This window comes from Manis pentadactyla, chromosome 6, assembly GCF_030020395.1.
Source record: "Manis pentadactyla isolate mManPen7 chromosome 6, mManPen7.hap1, whole genome shotgun sequence".
NCBI classification, from domain to species: domain Eukaryota; kingdom Metazoa; phylum Chordata; class Mammalia; order Pholidota; family Manidae; genus Manis; species Manis pentadactyla.
Genome location: NC_080024.1, coordinates 34,165,797 through 34,186,117, shown reverse-complemented (window position 1 = coordinate 34,186,117; position 20,321 = coordinate 34,165,797). Strand labels below are relative to the sequence as shown.

At 41.6% G+C, this 20,321-nt stretch overlaps 1 protein-coding gene across 1 annotated transcript in view; it reads left to right on the top strand.

The window, feature by feature from the left end:
* KIAA2012 (KIAA2012 ortholog) overlaps window positions 1-20,321 on the top strand; it is a 120,074-nt gene that overhangs the window by 29,194 nt on the left and 70,559 nt on the right. Inside the window, exons 8-10 of the mRNA XM_036927998.2 lie at window positions 1,147-1,315; window positions 3,774-3,920; window positions 19,411-19,581. Coding sequence (XP_036783893.2) covers window positions 1,147-1,315; window positions 3,774-3,920; window positions 19,411-19,581 — 487 coding nt within the window. The remainder of the gene's footprint in view (window positions 1-1,146; window positions 1,316-3,773; window positions 3,921-19,410; window positions 19,582-20,321) is intronic.

The window sequence follows — 20,321 nt, the reverse complement described above, 5'->3', positions numbered from 1 at the left end:
TAATCATTTTCTTAATGTCTTGAAATTATAAATATTACCCTAAATATATTTGGTTGAATCTCTTTCCCCATTGAACTCTAAACATGTAAGATGCTTTTGTGTGTTTCTGAACATTTTTTTCAAGCACTAAAACAGTGAGAAACATTTTTATTTTCCCTCTTGTGAAATCAAACTCCCTGAAACCAGCACACATATACATTTCATTGAACCACATTCATATGTTAAAAGGCAGAGAATAAAATGAGAAATTTTCAGCAATTTCTGAATAATTAGAAACAGGAGGCTCTAAGTACTACCTCTAGTGTTCCCCCACCCCACCTTCCTGTACACAAACACACACACACACCTATGTCCCTATGTTTGGTGGTTTTTTCAACACAAAATCTGGGCTTATGTTGTGGCTGATTCTGATACACAGTAATTCTTCTTTAACTATGTTCATATTGCAGAAGTGTGGAGATGCCTAGATATTCTACTAGAGGCAAGACTGGGTATTAAGCCCTATGGGAGAAGAGGCTACTCTCAAAGAAATATGGAAATAATCTGAGTTCCAAACACTATTGTAATTATGTATAATTAGCTCATTTAATCCTCATGGCAACCTTATGAGGTATAAAATATGATTACTCCCTTTTACAGAGGAAGAAATTGAGGTTTAGAGAGGTTACATAAGGTAAGCAAATGCAAATGCATATTCCTTTTTACTGCCCTTCTTATATAAAAGATTGCCCCATGTCCCGTGCCTTGCTTTCTTCTCTGAACCACATATGCTGAAGCTTTTCCCTCTCCGTACATAGAAATCTCCATTGTGTGGTTTCAATTTGGCTTAGTGTCCCAGGTTGCAAGAGAAAGACTCTATTTCCTCTCAAAGGCTCTTGCAGTTTTCACACTTACACGTCTTAGAGGAAATGGAGACTGGATTAAGGGGGACAGAGCCGAATTCCCTAGAAGCAAAGTGGCCCCAGGCCAGTCAGATACCCAGCTCCCAGGTCGGTTGGCTTTACTTCTCAGCCATGGGTACTGAAACTGCATCACACCCAGCTGCTCCTGGTGCCAAAGATCCAATAAGATCGAGTGTCATTTGTCTTCTGCAAGGTTTTAAATACCTGCTGTGTTGGGTTTTGTTTTGTTTTTCATTTCCTTCAGGCACCAAAGGCTTTGAAATTACCTCCTATCTTAGAAGAACCACCCAGAGTCCTGGACCCCCTGAGGAGTCAGTTTAAAGCCAGTGAGCCACCAGCAGAGCTCTTCATCTTCCCAGTGGAGATTCATTTCCACACCACACACCCGCTCAAAGGAAATGCCCACAGAAGAGGTAGGTCCCCTGTGGATGCCTGCTCTTGAGGGAACTCAGGTAAGCCAGGAAGAACTGGGATGGGGGTCCCACTAATGCAATCCTCTCCTAAATCATGGCTGACCCTCCCCAGGGTCATCCCTTCAGAGAACATTTTTTAAAAGAAGGAAAAGGGGCAAAATTCAGAAGTAAGTCTTTCCTGGTCATATTTAGTTCAATTTTTTCATATTTATTAAGACCTTCATTAAATAGTACATTTTGCTAAACTGTAGAAGAAAAAGGAAGGCAGGCATACACATAAATAAGTCCGATGTGCCATATGCCACAGGTGTTACAAAGTGCAAGAATTTTCAGGCAGCTTACAAAAAACAAACATGATAAATGAAATGACAATTAAAATTGAAATTTAAAGAAAAACAGTTAAAAAGAACAGAGAAATAGAAGTTATTAGACATCTGGGATGAAGTCATTGCTGTAGGTAAGCACTGGTTTTAGCTGAGCTTCCTGGCAGCCAAGGGAGAAAGGGTATTTGGATATTTGGATCTTCATTTTACAAAAGAAAGATTAAAGTCTGTAAGAAGAGCCATTTTCCTGCCTTTGAATTAGATTATTATGTAACCTTAGATGATCTCTCCAATCCATGTCATGGCAGAGATTTTGTGCGTCTGAGTGAAGTGCTAAGAAAATATGAATAAGGGAGAAATCAGTTCCAACTGGGGGACTTCAGAAGGCTTTTTGGAGGTGTCTTGTGAGTGACCCTTCCCCATGCCCCTAGGAGAAATTATTTCCAACCTTCCTAAGTTATTACACAATACCCTCGCTTAAGACACATTCTTGCTCCTGGGACTTCTCTGAGCAATCCAAGGCCAAATATGACTCTCTAAACAGCTGACTCCAATTTTCAAGGGATCCTAGTTTTAAGTTTCCAGACACTTCAGCAGAAATTGTCACTGATTTCTGAGAGAGTTTTTGTTCCAAGGCTCTTGAAATTCTCACTATGAAGAAGAATGTCCAACTGTTGAGCTTAAAAGACCAGTCAATGGAATGGGATATAAGGCAACTTTCTGAGGTGATAAAAATGTTCTAAATCTTCACTGGTTGCATGGATATATACATTTGTCAAAATTCAATTGCACACTTATGTTCTGTGCATTTAACTGTACATAGATTTTGCCTTTCAAAAAAATTATTTCACTCCTTAAAATACACACACACACACACACACACACACACACACAGTATTTTTTAATGTAAGTTTTATTATTATTCAGGTATGGTGAAGTCAGCCAATCAGGAGACATTGCCATTGAAACGATAGTTTGTTACTCTTAGTTCCCAAGAGAAAGAGATATGCCACGCCATGCAGGGTCACATGGGGAAGTGCCAGGGTCAGTTAGCGGGTGAGGGGTTGGAGGGATGGGCAAGAGTCTGTTGAGGTTTGAGGTTTTAGTGTGAAGAAATGAGCAAGGCAGGGTAAGCAGGCTAAGCTGGTTTGGCCTTGGTGAGTTTGAATCATTTTGGCAGGCTCTGGGCATAAGGGCTATTCCTAACTCTCTGGTACCTGGTCCAGGTGAACAGTGTCTGGGTGTCTAAGAGTCCCACAAAGGAGGGCTAGGGGCTCTGGACTGGTTGTTTTTGTTTTGTTTTGTTTTTGGATCCACTGGCTTACATATGAGAGGTATGCTTTCAGGTGAGTCCTGTCCTATCTATAGGAATTAGCTAGTCCTGGAGGGACTATCTCCCCAGGGTCAGGAAAGTTCCAGATGTCGAACCATCAGAATAAAAAGGCTAATTCAGTACATACAAAGACAAGGCTATTCGCAGGACTGGGTTAAATCCTGATTATTTTCTCTGATGACCCTGGTGGGAATGTTCAAGAAGCAAAGCAATCATGAACCAGATTTGTACAGCTATTAGATACATTGTACTTGCCAACACACTGCCACAATGAAAAAGAGAAGTAAAGTACAGAGGAATTCCTTGAGTTCTTCCTTCCTTTGTCGGTCAGTACCGAATGTCGGAAGCCTAACTCAAACAGTCTAACGAAAAAAGAAATGTATTAGCTCATGTAACTGGGTAGTGCAAAGATCAGCTAACTCCAGGCTCAGCTGGATCCAGGCCTCAGAAAATGCCACCTGAGCACTATTGTTCTGTCTCTGAGCTCCATCAGCCCTTCTTCTCAAGAAGGCTTTCCCATGTGGGGATGAAAATGGACTCCTGCAATCCCAGGCTAACCTCCTACCTGCTAACCCAGTAGAAAGGATATGCCCTTCAAAGCTCTTGCAAAAGTACCAGAATATTGCCTCCGATTTCATTAGACAGGCTCCAGTCACCTACCCATCCCATCCCTGGAGCCAGGGAATGAACACACCTCCACCCAAAACACTAGTGAAGCAGGGGAGAGATGAGTCCCCAGAAAGAAGGAGCTGACAAAAACCACAGATGTCTTCTACAACTCGGCTTTCTCCTTGTCTCCTAGGTGCTCCACCAGCTGAGTCAGGACCAGAAGCAGAGGAGACCAGGCCTTTGTGGAGGCCTTCCCTGAAGCATGCATCACTACAAAGGCCCAGGGTGTTAACAGTGCATCTCCCAGGGGACGTGGGCAGGGACCCACTCTCACCTCAAGGTAGCTACTCATTCCCTCCAGCATCGCCCAAGAATCTCTCTCTAAAAGGAAGCAAGGCAAGACACACATGGGTCCCTAGCCATGAATAAGGAGCCTAAGAGAGAGGCTTGTTCTTCCCCAGCCACTCGAAGATTGCTTTTGTTCAAACAGCAGGTGCCTTAACCAAAGTGCTATAATAAAACGAACTTTGTGTCCAGCTCACAACTTACCTGCTCACTAACTCATGACCCTATTAATATTTTTTGGTATAAAACAGAATCAAACTTACTAAAAATTTGCTGCATGCTCTACAGTTTCTCCTGTGTTTTTAACCAATGCAATATTGTTCCTAATCCACATAGGAGTATGTATTTATTCATTAGAAGTCCATAATAGTATCAACAAGTCTTCACTCCAGTTTTTAGAAACATCAACTAGACATTTGAAATTATACTCGTGTGCATCTAAGTGTATGTTTTATATTTTGGTAGGTTGGAAGTAATGGGCCATAATAAAAAACGTCCTTGTTTTTTGAAAACGGACTCTCCTTTCCAAAGGGCAGGATACAGTGTCACAAATGCTCAGTGACCTCTGAGCAGTGATAACCAGAGGCAGAAGGATGCATATTAATAGTTATGGAGTTCTTCCTCTGCGCCAGGCACTGTTCTTAGTTTTGTTTTTTTTTTGTATCATTAATCTACAATTACATGAAGAACATTATGTTTACTAGGCTCCCCCCTTCACCAAGTCCCCCCCACATACCCCTTCACAGTCATTGTCCATCTGCGTAGTAAGATGCTGTAAAATCACTACTTGTCTTCTCTGTGTTGTGCAGCCCTCCCCGTGCCCTCCACGCACTATACATGCTAATCGTAATGCCCCCTTTCTTTTACCCCGTCCTTATCCCTCTCTTCCCACCCATCCTCCCCAGTCCCTTTCCCTTTGGTAACTGTTAGTCCATTCTTGGGTTCTGTGATTCTGCTGCTGTTTTGTTCCTTCAGTTTTCCTTTTTTCTTATACTCCACATATGAGTGAAATCATTTGGTACTTGTCTTTCTCCGCCTGGCTTATTTCCCCGAGCATAATACCCTGTAGCTCCATCCATGTTGTTGCGAATGGTAAAACCTGTTTTTTCCTTATGGCTGAGTAATATTCCATTGTGTATATGTACCACATCTTCTTTATCCATTCATCTACTGATGGACATTTAGGTTGCTTCCATATCTTGGCTATTGTAAATAGTGCAGGGATAAACATAGGCATGCATCTGTCTTTTTCAAACTGGAGTGCTGCATTCTTAGGGTAAATTCCTAGAAGTGGAATTCCTGGGTCAAATGGTATTTCTATTTTGAGCATTCTGAGGAACCTCCATACTGCTTTTCACAATGGGTCAACTAATTTACATTCCCACCAGCAGTGTAGGAGGGTTCACCTTTCTCCACAATCTCGCCAACATTTGTTGTTGTTTGTCTTTTGGATGGTAGCCATCTTTACTGGTGTGAGGTAATATATCATTGTGGTTTTAATTTGCATTTCTCTGATGACTAGTGATGTGGAGCATTTTTTCATGTGCCTGTTGGCCATCTGGATTTCTTCTTTAGAGAACTGTCTATTCAGTTCCTCCGCCCATTTTTTAATTGGATTATTTGCTTTTTGTTTGTTGAGGTGTGTGAGCTCTTTATATATTTTGGATGTCAATCCTTTATCGGATCTGTCATTTATGAATATGTTCTCCCATACTGTAGGATTCCTTTTGGTTCTATTGATGGTGCCCTTTGCTGTACAGAAGCTTTTTAGCTTGATATCATTCCACTTGTTCATTTTTGCCTTTGTTTCTCTTGCCTAGGGAGATATGTTCATGAAAAAGTCACTCATGTTTATGTCCATGAGATTTTTGCCTATGTTTTTTTCTAAGAATTTTATGGTTTCATGACTTACAGTCAGATCTTTGATCCATTTCGAATTTACTGTTGTGTATGGGGTTAGACAGTGATCCAGTTACATTCTCTTACATGTAGCTGTCCAGTTTTGCCAGCACCATCTGTTGAAGAGACTGTCATTTCCCCATTGTATGTCCATGGCTCCTTTATCATATATTAATTGGCCATATATGTTTGGGTTAATGTCTGGAGTCTCTATTCTGTTCCACTGGTCTGTGGCTCTGTTCTTGTGCCAGTACCAAATTGTCTTGATTACTGTGGCTTTGTAGTAGAGCTTGAAGTTGGGAAGCAAGATCCCCCCCACTGTATTCTTCCTGCTCAGGATTGCTTTGGCTATTCAGGGTCTTTGGCGGTTCCATATGAATTTTTGAACTATTTGTTCCAGTTGATTGAAGAATGCTGTTCGTAATTTGATAGGGATTGCATAGAATCTGTATATTGCTTTGGGCAGGATGGCCTTTTGACGATATTAGTTCTTCCTAGCCAGGAGCATGGGATGAGTTTCCATTTGTTAGTGTCCTCTTTAATTTCTCTTAAGAGTGTCTTGTAGTTTTCATGGTATAGGTCTTTCACTTCCTTGGTTAGGTTTATTCCTAGGTATTTTATTCTTTTTGATGCTATTGTGAATGGAATTGTTTTCCTGATTTCTCTTTCTATTAGTTCATTGTTAGTGTATAGGAAAGCCACAGATTTCTGTGTATTAATTTTGTATCCTGCAACTTTGCTAAATTCCGATATTAGTTCTAGTAGTTTTGCAGTGGCGTCTTTACAGTTTTTTTATGTACAATATCATGTCATCTGCAAATAGTGACAGTTTGACTTCTTCTTTACCAATCTCGATTCCTTGTATTTCTTTGTTTTGTCTGATTACCGTGGCTAGGACCTCCAGTACTATGTTGAATAACAGTGGGGAGAGTGGGCATCCCTGTCTTGTTCCCAATCTCAGAGGAAAAGCTTTCAGCCTCTCGCTGTTCAGTATGATGTTAGCTGTGGGTTTATCATATAAGGCCTTTATTATGTTGAGGTACTTGCCCTCTATGCCCATTTTGTTGAGAGCTTTTATCATGAATGGATGTTGAATTTTGTCGAATGCTTTTTCAGCATCTATGGAGATGATCATGTGGTTTTTGTCCTTCTTTTTGTTGATGTGGTGGATGTTGTTGATGGATTTTCTAATGTTGTACCATCCTTACATCCCTGGGATGAATCCCACTTGGTCGTGGTGTATGATCCTCTTGATGTATTTTTGAATTTGGTTTACTAAAATTTTGTTGAGTATTTTTGCATCTACGTTCATCAGGGATATTGGTCTGTAGTTTTCTTTTTTGGTGGGGTCTTTGCCTGCTTTTGGTATTAGGGTGATGTTGGCTTCATAGAAGGAGTTTTGGAGTATTCCCTCCTCTTCTATTTTTTGGAAAACTTTAAGGACAATGGGTACTATGTCTTCTCTGTATGTCTGATAAAATTCTGAGGTAAATCCATCTGGCCCAGGGGTTTTGTTCTTGGGTAGTTTTTTGATTACTGATTAAATTTCATTGCTGGTAATTGGTCTGTTTGGATTTTCTGTTTCTTTCTGGGTCAGTCTTGGAAGGCTGTATTTTTCTAGGAAGTTGTCCATTTCTCCTAGGTTTCCCAGCTTGTTAGCATATAGGTTTTCATAGTATTCTCTAATAATTCTTTGTACTTCTGTTGGGTCCATCGTGATTTTTCCTTCCTCGTTTCTGATTCTGTTGATGTGTGTTGACTCTCTTTTTCTTTTAATAAGTCTGGCTAGAGGCTTATCTATTTTGTTTATTTTCTCGAAGAACCAGCTCTTGGTTTCATTGATTTTTTTCTATTGTTTTACTGTTCTCAATTTTGTTTATTTCTTCTCTGATCTTTATTATGTCCCTCCTTCTGCTGATCTTAGGCATCATTTGTTCTTCTTTTTCCAATTTCGATAATTGTGACATTAGACCATTCATTTGGGATTGTTCTTCCTTCTTTAAATATGCCTGGATTGCTATACACATTCCTCTAAAGACTGCTTTTGCTGCGTCCCACAGAAGTTGGGGCATTGTGTTGTTGTTGTCATTTGTTTCCATATATTGCTGGATCTTCATTTTAATTTGGTCGTTGATCCATTGATTATTTAGGAGCATGTTGTTAAGCCTCCATGTGTTTGTGGGCCTTCTTGCTTTTTTTGTACAATTTATTTCTAGTTTTATACCTTTGTGGTCTGAAAACTTGGTTGGTAGGATTTCAATCTTTTGGAATTTACTGAGGCTCTTTCTGTGGCCTAGTATGTGGTCTATTCTGGAGAATGTTCCACGTGCACTTGAGAAGAATGTGTATCCTATTGCTTTTGGATGTAGACTACTACAGATGTCTATTAGGTCCATCTGTTCTAGTGTGTTGTTCAGTGCCTCTGTGTCCTTACTTATTTTCTGTCTGGTGGATCTGTCCTTTAGAGTGAGTGGTGTGTTAAAGTCTCCCAAAATGAATGCATTGCATTCTATTTCCTCCTTTAATTCTGTTAGTATTTGTTTCACATATATTGGTGCTCCTGAATTGGGTGCCTATATGTTTATAATGGTTATATCCTCTTGCTGGACTGAGCCCTTTATCATTATGTAATGTCCTTCTTTATCTCTTGTTACTTTCTTTATTTTGAAGTCTATTTTGTCTGATACTAGTATTGCAACACCTGCTTTTTTCTCTTTGTTGTTTGCATGAAATGTCTTTTTCCATCCCTTGACTTTTAGTCTGTGCATGTCTTTGGGTTTGAGGTGAGTCTCTTGTAAGCAGCATATAAATGGGTCTTGCTTTTTTATCCATTTTATTACTCTGTGTCTTTTGATTGGTGCATTCAGTCCATTTACATTTAGGGTGATTATTGAAAGATATGTACTTATTGCCATTGCAGGCTTTAGATTCGTGGTTACCAAAGGTTCAAGGTTAGCTTGTTTACTACCTTACTGTCTAACTTAAACACAGTCTGATGATTATTTCTCTCCCTTCTTATTCCTCCTCCTCCATTCTTCATATGTTTGGTGTTTTGTTCTGTGCTCTTTTTAGGAGTGCTTCCATCTAGAGCAGTCCCTCTAAGATACCCTGTAGAGGTAGTTTGTGGGAGGCAAATTCCCTCAACTTTTGCTTGTCTGGAAATTGTTTAATCCCTCCTTCATATTTAAATGATAATCATGCTGGATACAGTATCCTTGGTTCAAGGCCCTTCTGTTTCATTGCATTAAATATATCATGCCATTCTCTTCGGGCCTGTAGGGTTTCTGTTGAGAAGTGTGTGATGATAGCCTGATGGGTTTTCCTTTGTAGGTGACTGTTTTTCTCTCTCTGGCTGCCTTTAATACTTTGTCCTTGTCCTTGATCTTTGCCATTTTAATTATTATGTGTCTTGGTGTTGTCCTCTTTGGGTCCCATCTCTCGGGAGTTCTGTATGCCTCTGTAGTCTGAGCAACTATTTCCTCCCCCAGTTTGGGGAAGTTCTCAGCAATTATTTCTTCAAAGATACTTTCTATCCCTTTTTCTCTCTCTTCTTCTTCTTCTGGTACCCCTATAATGCAGATATTATTCCTTTTGGATTGGTCACACAGTTCTCTTAATATTGTTTCATTCCTGGAGATCCTTTTATCTCTCTCTGCATCAGCTTCTATGCGTTCCTGTTCTCTGGTTTCTATTCCATCAGTGGCCTCTTGCATCTTATCCATTCTGCTTATAAATCCTTCCAGAGCTTGTTTCACTTCTGTAATCTCCCTCTGGACGTTTGTAATATCCCTCCAGACTTCATCCCTTAGCTCTTGCATATTTCTCTGCAGCTCTGTCAGCATTTTTATGATTTTTATTTTGAATTCTTTTTCAGAGAGACTGGTTAGGTCTGTCTCTGCAGATCCTCTCAGGTGTTGTCTGAACTTTCTTGGACTGGACTAAATTTTTTTGCCTTTTCATGGTGATAGTGGTGGCTGTAGACAGGTTGTGGGTGTGTCAGCTGGGAGAAGAAAGTCCTTTCCTGCTTGCTGGGTGCCTTGCCCTTCTCCACTGCCTGTGTCAGTTACCCGCACTCCTGGAGCAGCCACTGGGTTAGTCCCCTAAGCTGCTGTAGGCAGGGTCTCCGTCAGAGCAGCACGGAGCCCTGCGGGGAGTCGCAGGTATGCCAGATGCTCTCCTCCATGATAGCGGCACCCCTGCTGGGCAGCTGTGTGCCAGCAGTGGCCTTTGGGTCTGGCCTAGGTGGCTGTGCATTGGCCTGGAGTTCCGGTCGGCTGCTGGGAGTGCGCCTGCTCCCTCTGGCTCCACTGCAGGTGAGCACGGAGCTCTCCAGCGTGGGCCTCTACCAGGCTCCTCTGGCTCCACTGCCGCTGGTGTGCTTGAGCCACACCCGGCTGTTCAGTTGCCGCTGCTGCAGGCTCGCACAAGCCTCTCCTAGTCCCCTCTGGCGCCGTTGGCCCATGCAGTCTTCTCCCGGTCCCTTCTGGTGCCGCCACCCCCGGCACGCGCTGCCACTCTTCCGCTACTGGGCCGGTGTGTCGGGGTCTGCTGCAGTTGGAGGAATGACTGGCAGGCTGCTTAGTGCCATGAGGGGCTTCAGAGCTGCGCTGCCTCCCCGGGGTTTAGGGCGCCTAAGGTTCCCTGGGATTCCCAGCTGCTGGCTAAGTGTGCCGGGACGACTTCGTCCAGCCGTGGGGTCCCTGTCTCTTTAAGACTTGCAGAAAGCACTCGCTTTTCTTTTGTCTCAGGAGCACTGGTTGAGGGGATCTGCTCACAGGTTTTGCTTTTCTGTTTCTCTAATATCCAGCACCCGTGCACCTCGTGTCTGTGCTACGGGTGCGGATTTCTAGAGCTGGTTGTTTAGCAGTCCTGGGCTTTCACTCCCTCCCTGTTCTGACTCCTTTCTTCCCGCCATGTTCTGGGGTCGGGGAACGTTTGGGTCCCGCCTGGCCACGGCTTGTATCTTACCCCCTTCATGTGATGTTGAGTTCTCACAGATGTAGATGTATCCTGGCTGTTGTACTGCATCCACTGGTGTCTCTTTTACGAATAGTTGTATGTATTGTATTTTCATAAATATGTATGTTTTGGGGAGGAGATTTCCTCTGAACTACTCATGCCGCCATCTTCCCATGATTCTGTCCTTAGTTTTTAACACCTGTCACTACATTTACTCTTCACAACAATCCTACCATCTTTCCACAGATCAGAGAGAAGTAGCTTCTCGGTGGTCACTGAACTACAAGCAGCCCCACTGGGAGTGGAGCTCAGCTGTCCGGGTGCCAGCCTCTGTGCTCTCACCCACCACATTGCACTGCCTTTCAGAAGAAACAAAGCAATGGGCCCAAGTCAAGGCATTCTTGAGAATTTTGGTTTTGAGAACTTCCTTTGATTATTGGGGAAGGAGTTTGTTTACCCTCCCTCTTAAATGAAAGTTAATCATCCTAATGACTTGGAAGATGCCTTTTTAAAAAATTAAGGTATTATTGATATATACTCTTATGAATGTTTCACATGAAAAACAGCATGGCTACTACAGTCACCATATAATCAAGTCCCCACCCATACCCCATTGCAGTCACTGTCCATCAGTGCAGTAAGATGGCACAGATTCGCTATTTGCCTTCTCTGTGCTACACTGTCTTCCCCACGACCCCCCAAACAATGTGTACTAAACATAATACCTCTCAATCCAATTCACCCTCCCACACCCCTCCCCTTTGGTAACCACTAGTCCCTTCTTGGAGTCTGTAGGTCCACTGCTGTTTTGTTGCTTCAGTTTTGCTTCATTGTTATACTCCACAAATCAGGGAAATCATTTGGCACTTGTCTTTCTCTGCCTGGCTTATTTCACTGAGCAAAGTATCCTCCAGCTCCATCCATGTTGTTGCAAATGGTAAGATTTGTTTCCTTCCTACGGCTGAATAGTATTCCATTGTGTATATGTACCACCTCTTCTTTATCCATTCATCTACTGATGGACATTTAGGTTGCTTCCTTACCTTGGCTATTGTAAATAGTGCTGCGATAAACATAGGGGTGCATGTGTCTTTTTGAATCTGAGAACTTGTATTCTTTCAATAAATTCCTAGGAGTGGGATTCCCGGGTCAAATGGTATTTCTATTTTTAGTTTTGTGAGAAACCTCCATACTGCTTTCCACAGTGGTTGAACTAGCTTACATTCCCACCAGCAGTGTAGGAGGGTACCCCTTTCTCCACATTCTCGCCAGTATTTGTTGTTCTTAGTCTTTTCGATGCTGGCCATCCTAACTGGTGTGAGGTGACATCTCTTTGTGGTTTTATTTTGCATTTCCCTGATGATGAGTGATGTGGAGCATCTTTTCATGTCCCTTTTGACCATCTGAATTTCTTCTTTGCACAAGTGTCTGTTCATATCCTCCGCCCTTTTTTTTAACAGGGTTATTTGCTTTTTGGGTGTTGAGACGTGTGAGTTCTTTATATATTTTGGATGTTAACCCCTTATTGGATATGTCGTTTACAAATATATTCTTCCATACTGTAGGATGCCTTTTTGTTCTGCTGATGGTGTCCTTTGCTGTACAGAAGCATTTTCATTTGATGTAGTCCCATGTGTTCATTTTTGCTTTTGTTTCCCTTGCTTGAGGAGATGTGTTCAGGAAGAAGTTGCTCATGTTTATATTCAGGAGATTTTTGTCTATGTTGTCTTCTAAGACTTTTATGGTTTCATGACTTACATTCAGGTCTTTGTTCTATTTTAAGTTTACTTTTGTGTATGGGGATAGACAATAATCCAGTTTCATTCTCTTGCATGTAGCTGTCCAGTTTTGCCAACACCAGTTGCTGAAGAGGCTGTCATATCCCCATTTATGTCCATAGCTCCTTTATCATATATTGATTGACCATATATGGTTGGGTTTATATCTGGGCTCTCCAGTCTGTCCAATGGTCTATTGTTCTGTTTTTGTGCTAGTACCAAATTGTCTTGATTACTATGGCTTTGTAGGAGAGCTTGAAGTTGGGGAGCGTAATCCCCCCAGCTTTATTCTTCCTTCTCAGGATTGCTTTGGCTATTCAGGGTCTTTTGTGGTTCCATATAAATTTTAGAACAATTTGCTCTAGTTCATTGAAGAATGCTCTTGCTATTTTGATAGGAATTGCATTGAATCTGTAGATTGCTTTAGGCAGGATGGCCATTTTGACAATATTAATTCTTCCTATCCATGAGCACAGGATGTGTTTTATTGGTATCTTCTTTAATTTCTCTCATGAGTGTCTTGTAATTTTCATAGTACAGGTCTTTCACTTCCTTGGTTAGGTTTATTCCTAGGTGTTTTATTCTTTTTGATGCAATTGTGAATGGAATTATTTTTCTGATTTCTCTTTCTCCTAGTTCATCGTTAGTGTATAGGAATGCAACATATTTCTGTGTATTAATTTTGTATCCTGCAACTTTGCTGAATTCAGATATTAGATCTAGTAGTTTTGGAGTGGTTTCTTTAGGGTTTTTTATGTACAATATCATGTCATCTGCAGTGACAGTTTAACATCTTCCTTACTAATCTGGATGCCCTTTATTTCTTTCTGTTGTCTAACTGCTGTGGCAAGGACCTTCAGAACTATGTTGAATTAAAAGTGGAGAGAGTGGGCATCCTTGTCTTATTCCCGATCTTAAAGGAAAGGTTTTCAGCTTTTCACTGTTAAGTATGATGTTAGCTGTGGGTTTATCATATAAGGCCTTTATTATGTTGAGGTACTTGCCCTCTATGCCCATTTTGTTGAGAGCTTTTATCATGAATGGATGTTGAATTTTGTCGAATGCTTTTTCAGCATCTATGGAGATGATCATGTGGTTTTTGTCCTTCTTTTTGTTGATGTGGTAGATGATGTTGATGGATTTTCTAATATTGTAGCATCCTTGCTTCCCTGGAATAAGTCCTACTTGATCATGGTGGATGATCTTTTTGATATATTTTTTAATTTGGTTTGGTAATATTTTTCTGAGCATTTTTACATCTATGTTCATCAGGGATATTGGTCTGCAATTTTCTTTTTTTGTGTGTGGTTTCTCTGCCTGGTTTTGGTATTAGAGTGATGCTGGCTTCATAGAATGAGTTTGGAAGTATTCCCTCTTCTACTTTTTGGAAAACTTTAAGGAGAATGGGTATTAGGTCTTCACTGAATGTTTGATAAAATTCAGAAGTGAATCCATCTGGTCCAGAAGTTTTGTTCTTAGGTAGTTTTTTGATTACCAATTCAATTTCATTGCTGGTAATTGGTCTGTTTAGATTTTCTGTTTCTTTCTGGGTCAGCCTTGGAAGGTTGTATTTTTCTGGAAAGTTGTCCATTTCCTCTTGGTTATCCAGTTCATTAGCATATAATTTTTCATAGTATTCTCTAATAATTCTTTGTATTTCTGTGGTGTCCATACTGATTTTTCCTTTCTCATTTCTGTTTCTGTTTATGTATGTAGACTCTCTTTTTCTCTTGATAAGTCTAGCGAGGGGTTTATCTATTTGTTTATTTTCTCAAAGAACCAGTTCTTGCTTTCATTGATTCTTTCTATTGTTTTAGCCTTCTTGATTTTATTGATTTCTGCTCTAATCTTTATTATGTCAGTCCTTCTACTCACTTTGGGCCTCATTTTTCCTTCTTTTTGTAATTTTGATAATTGTGAATTTAGACTGTTCATATAGGATTGTTCTTCTTTCATGAGGTAAGCCCGTGTTGCAATATACTTCCCTCTTAGCATGGTCTTCCCTGCATCCCACAGATTTTGCGGCATTGAGTCATTGTTGTCATTTGTCTCCATATATTGCTTGATATCTGTTTTTTATTTGGTCATTGATCCATTGGTTATTTAGAAACATGTTGTGAAGCCTCCATATGTTTGTGGGATTTTTTATTTTCTTTGTGTAATTTATTTCTAGTTTCATACCTTTGTGGTCTGAGAAACTGTTTGTACAATTTCAATCTTTTTGAATTTACCAAGGCTCTTTTTGTGGCCTAGTGTATGATCTAGTCTTGAAAATGTTCCATGTGCACTTGAGAAGAATGTGTATTCTGCTGCTTTTGGGTGTAGAGTTCTGTAGATGTCTGTTAGGTCCATCTATTCTAATGTGTTGTTCAGTGCCTCTGTCTCCTTACTTATTTTTCTGTCTTTTTGATCTCTCCTTTGGAGTGAGTGGTGTGTTGAAGTCTCCTAAAATGAATGCATTGCATTCTATTTCCCCTTTTAATTCTGTTAGTATTTGTTTCACATATGTTGGTGCTCCTGTGTTGGGTACATATATATTTTTAATGGTTATATCTTCTTGTTGATTGACCCCTTTATCATTATGTAATGTCCTTCTTTGTCTCTCATGACTTTCTTTGTTTTGAAGTCTATTTTGTCTGATACAAGTACTGTAACTCCTGCTTTTTTTCTCCCTATTAGTTTCATGAAATATCTTTTTCCATCCCTTCACTTTTAGTCTGTGTATGTCTTTGGGTTTAAAGTGAGTCTCTTGTAGGCAACATATAGATGGTCCTTGTTTTTCTTATCCATTCACTGACTCTACATCTTTTGATTGGTGCATTCAGACCATTTACATTTAGGGTGATTATCAATAGGCATGTACTTATTGCCACTGCAGGCTTTAGATTCTTGGTTACCAAAGATTCAAGGGTAACTTCCTTGCTATCTAAGAGTCTAACTTAACTCACTTAATATGCTATTACAAACGCAATCTAAATGTTACTTTTTTCTCCTCCTTTTTCTTCCTTCTCCATTCTTTATATATTAGGTATCATATTCTGTACTCTTTGTCTATCCCTTGATTGACTTTGGAGGCAGTTGATTTAATTTTGCATTTGCTTAGTAATTAACTGTTCTACTTTCTTTACTGTGGTTTTATTACCTTTGGTGACAGCTATTAAACCTTAGGAACACTTCCATCTATAGCAGTCCCTCCAAAATACACTGTAGAGATGGTTTGTGGGAGGTAAACTCTCTCAGCTTTTGCTTATCTGGAAATTGTTTAATCCCTCCTTCAACTTTAAATAATAATCTTGCCAGTTAAAGTATTCTTGATTCGAAGCCCTTCTGCCTCATGGCATTAAACACATCATGCCACTCCCTTCTATCCTGCAAGGTTTCTGCTGAGAAGTCTGATGATAGCCTGTTGGGCTTTCCTTTGTATGTGATCTTATTTCTCTCTCTGGTTGCTTTTAATTGTCCTTATCCTTGATCTTTGCCATTTTAATTACCATATGTCTTGGTGTTGTCATCCTTGGGTCCCTTGTGTTGGGAGATCTGTGCACCTCCATGGCCTGAGAGACTATTTTCTTCCCCAAATTTGGGAAGTTTTCAGCAATTACCTCCTCAAAGACACTTTCTATCCCTTTTTCTCTGTCCTCCTCTTCTGGTATCCCTATAATGTGAATATTGTTCCGTTTGGATTGGTCACACAGTTCTCTCAATATTCTTTCATTCTTAGAGATCCTTTTTTCTCTCTGTGCCTCAACTGCTTTGTATTCCTCTTCTCTAATTTCTATTTCATTTACCATCTCCTCTGCCATATCTAATCTGCTTTTAAAACCTTCCATTGTATGTTTTATTTCTGATACTGTGTTCCGTAATGATTGGATCTCAGATGGGAATTCATTCTTGAGTTCTTGAATATCTTTCTATACCTCCATGAACATGTTTATGATTTTTGTTTTGAAATATCTTTCAGGAAGATTCATAAAATTGGTTTCATTCTACTCTTTGTCTGGTGTATGTATGATTTTGCTTTGAACCAGATTCCTTTGATGTTTCATATTTGTATGCGGCACCCTCTGGTGCTCAGAAGCTCTACTCTCTGGAGGTGCTCAGCCCCTGGAGCAATGTCGGGGCCATAGGGGAGTGGTGTTGGTGCCTGGGGGGAGGAAAGAGCCATTTCCTGCTTCCTGGCTGCTATGTCTGTCTCCACTGCCAGAACCAGTGGGCCAAGCACACAGGTATAAGCCTCTATGCTTTGCATTTGTAGCTACTGTAGGCAGGGCTTCCCTCTGGCTGGCCTGATGCCAGGGCAGGGTTTGATGGTTTGTGAGCCAGGTGCAGGTTGGCTGGGAGGAAGGTGCAACAGGCTGTATATCACAGTGGGGGGCCTTGGAGCTGTGTAGCCAGCCAGGGGGCTGGAGCACATGAAGATCATGAAAGTTCCAAACCTGCTGGGCAGCGTGCTCCTGGACAATTTTGTTTACCTGTCCTTTCTCCTGAGCAGTAAGTTCTGTGAAATCCTTGCCCCTTTAGCAACCCTCTCACTGTTAGCAAGTCTCTCAGACTGCCTGCCTTTCTTTTGTCCCAAAGCAGTCAGATATGGATCCCCATTTTCCACATGCAGCTGGAATCTCAGTCTCTCCAGGTATTCTGCTTGTCTTAGCTTTCCAAACTCCCCTAATCACCAGAGCACCATGCAATGTAGATTTGTGCTCCCAGAGTAGATCTCCAGAACTAGGTGTTCAGCAGTCCCAGTCCTCCACTCTCCACCCATTTCTCTTACTCCCGCCAGTGAGCTGAGGTGAGGGAAGGGCTTGGGTCCCACTGGGTCACGGCTTTGGTATGTTACCCTGTTCCATGAGGTCTGTTCTTTTCTCCAGGTGTATGCAGTCTGGTGCAGCCTTCTTTCCTGTTGCTCTTTGAGGATTAGTTGTATTAATTATATTTTCATATTATATGCAGCTTTAAGAAGAGGCCTCTGTCTCACCTCTCACGTTGCCATCTTTAATCCTCAATCCAGATCTAAGCTGCCTTTTTAAAAAATATGTCCAAATATGGGCAGGGGTCACTCTGTGTGCAAACAGAGAAGAAAGCAGCTTCCTACCTGTGGGCCAAGCCATCAGGTGCACAGCCTGAGCTGGGGGGTCAGTGGCAACACTGGTCTTTGAACTTCTTTGAACTTTGTCTTTGATGTTGCTAACTTTGCACTGTCCTCCACAGTTTTGAGCTGCCATGTCCACCAAATATCTACAGCTTGTCTATCCTTTGCCACCCTGCCAGGGGGAAGCCATTCTAAGAAGTCCCTGATGCCTTAATGTGAGTTAGTTCAGTATGTGACCCAACCTAGTAGTAGATGCATGAAAAAAGGAGTCCAAAGGGGCAAGATCTCCATGGTAATCTTTCTCACAGGGGTTCCTGAGGCAAAGGTATTTAAAGCTAGTAAATGGGACTGTCTCATTGCCACAGAGCTTGCACAACCCATTTATTGTTTAGCCCTGGATTATTTCACCACTAATATAAAAACAAAGCCAGATTTTATATACAACATACACACATACAAATTTTATTTCATTGCCAAACCATCTGAGAGAAAATTGCAGATTTTATACAGCTCATCCCTTATCTGCACATATCTCCTAAGAGAAAGGATATTCTCCCTCATACCACAATACAATTCTCACAGTAAATAAAATTAGCATTGATGTAATACTATTTTCTAATATATAGCCCATTTTCAAACACAACAATACCAATAATGTTCCTTATAGCTGTTTTTCCTTCCAATCAATCCAGGATTCAACTCAGAATCATGCATTGTATGTAGTTGTCACATTTCTTTAGAGTCTTTTCATCTAGAACACTTCCCCAGTCTTGTTTTTCTTGACATTGACATTTTTGAAGAAGATATGCCAGTTGCTTTACAGAATTACCCTCAACTAAGATTTGTTGTTTTCTTGTGATTAGGTTCAGATCAAAATTTTTTGGCATGAATAGCATGTAAGTGATGTTACATCCTTCTCACTGCATCACATCAAGGGACACAAAATATCCCATTTTAATTCTATTTGTTTCATTTGTTCCATTATAGGTAATGTTAAATTTTTTTACTTGGTTAAAGGCAGTGTCTGCTAGACTTCTCCATTGTAAAGATACTTTTTCCCTTTGTGATGAGTAAGTGACTTGTGAACGTTTGACACTGTGTGAAGCCAGCCTTTAAACACAAACAGCAACAGTGTGGTGAGCAGGAAACAAAGACCATTCTCCATGAGACTAAGACAAGGTCTCCATCACTTAGATTCCTGGGTTCCACCCTCCCTAGAGTGGCATCTACTGATTTGGAGGAAGAGAGGACAGAGCAGAGCTTTGGGGGTATTACCAGCAATCCTGTTACCCTCTGCCTACCATCTGGAGCCATGTGATCATTGTTCTGCTTAGAAAAACTGCCTTGTGGTTGCAGCTCTAGACAACAATCTCATGAGCTCTTGAGCTGGGGTCCCCCTAGTTAGAGCCTTGGAAAAGCGGCTGGATGGACATTGCAGCCTCTCTAGTCTTTCTTCTATGTCAGGAGCCCATCAACAAGATGGGAACAACAGCCCCTGTTCAGGTCCTCCCAGTTCTTGGAGGACCCCCAACGGAAGGGCCACTGTGCTAGCCAAGAGTGATTTCACCTTGGCGAGAGAGACAGAGGCACCTGGTCTCTGCTCCTTAGTGGGGCTGGAAAAGAAGGACAAACTTGGAATGAGTGGAATAAACTATCCTAAACACAAGGAGCCATCAACCAAGTTAGAAAAGAGGATCCTTCTCCTTCTTGCTGATTTAGAAGTTCTCTCTCTCACATGTTTTTTCCTTTTGCTTTTGAAGATGATGATGCCCCACCCCAGAAGGTGACCTCACCACTGTCCCTGATTAAAGGAAGAAAAAGTCCAGAAAGCCAGGGGGGCCTGGACAGCCCCAACACATCAGACCTCAGCAGCCCCACAGGCCCCCCAAATGTGAGACAACCCAGGGGGACACTCCCAGCAGAAGGACAAGGTAACCACTCCCTGCATGATGCCCACCTTGGCTTGTCTGTGGCTCTGGGCTCACTTTAATCACCTTCCGGGGCTGCACAGCCACCGTGATGTTAGCTGTCTGAAAGCCAACCCACCAGAAAGGGGAAATCGGTGATGTTTCCAGCAGTGCCAGCAGGACCATGTTCACCACGCATCTTCCTAGAGTCAGTATGTGTTTTGAGGGTTTGCTGTACTAACCCTCACTGCCAAGCTGTACTGTGTTTCCCTCGCTCCTGACAGCAGCGCCTGAGGACACAGCTCCCAGCTCATCAGGGAGGTTCGCTCATGGATTTCCCAGGCATACTCAACATCAAGCCATATCTCTCCCTAGTGCAAGGGGGCCTGGAGATCCTGCCAACAGAAGGAGTCCCCAGAGAGTTGCCCTCCAGCCCAGGGCAGGGCCTGAGGCCTGTTCACAGAGAAGGACCCCTGATTTCTGTTGAGGGGTGAGGCGGTCAAGGCCACACACTCTATGACTTAGCCCCACTTAGAGTTCTCACCCTTGAGAGCTGACAGTCTAGGAGGAGACAAAGATGCTTACACAAGAGCAATAATGCAGTAACAGCTTCCATAGGGGCTTTGATGCAAAGGCAGCTCATAAAGAAAAAATTGCTTCGAGTCCAAATTACCTGCTGACAATCCCTTAGGGAGGTGCTATGCTGGAGACTGACAAATCATTTTCTAGAAAGGGCAGCTCGACCAGCTGTCTCCCCTCACGGG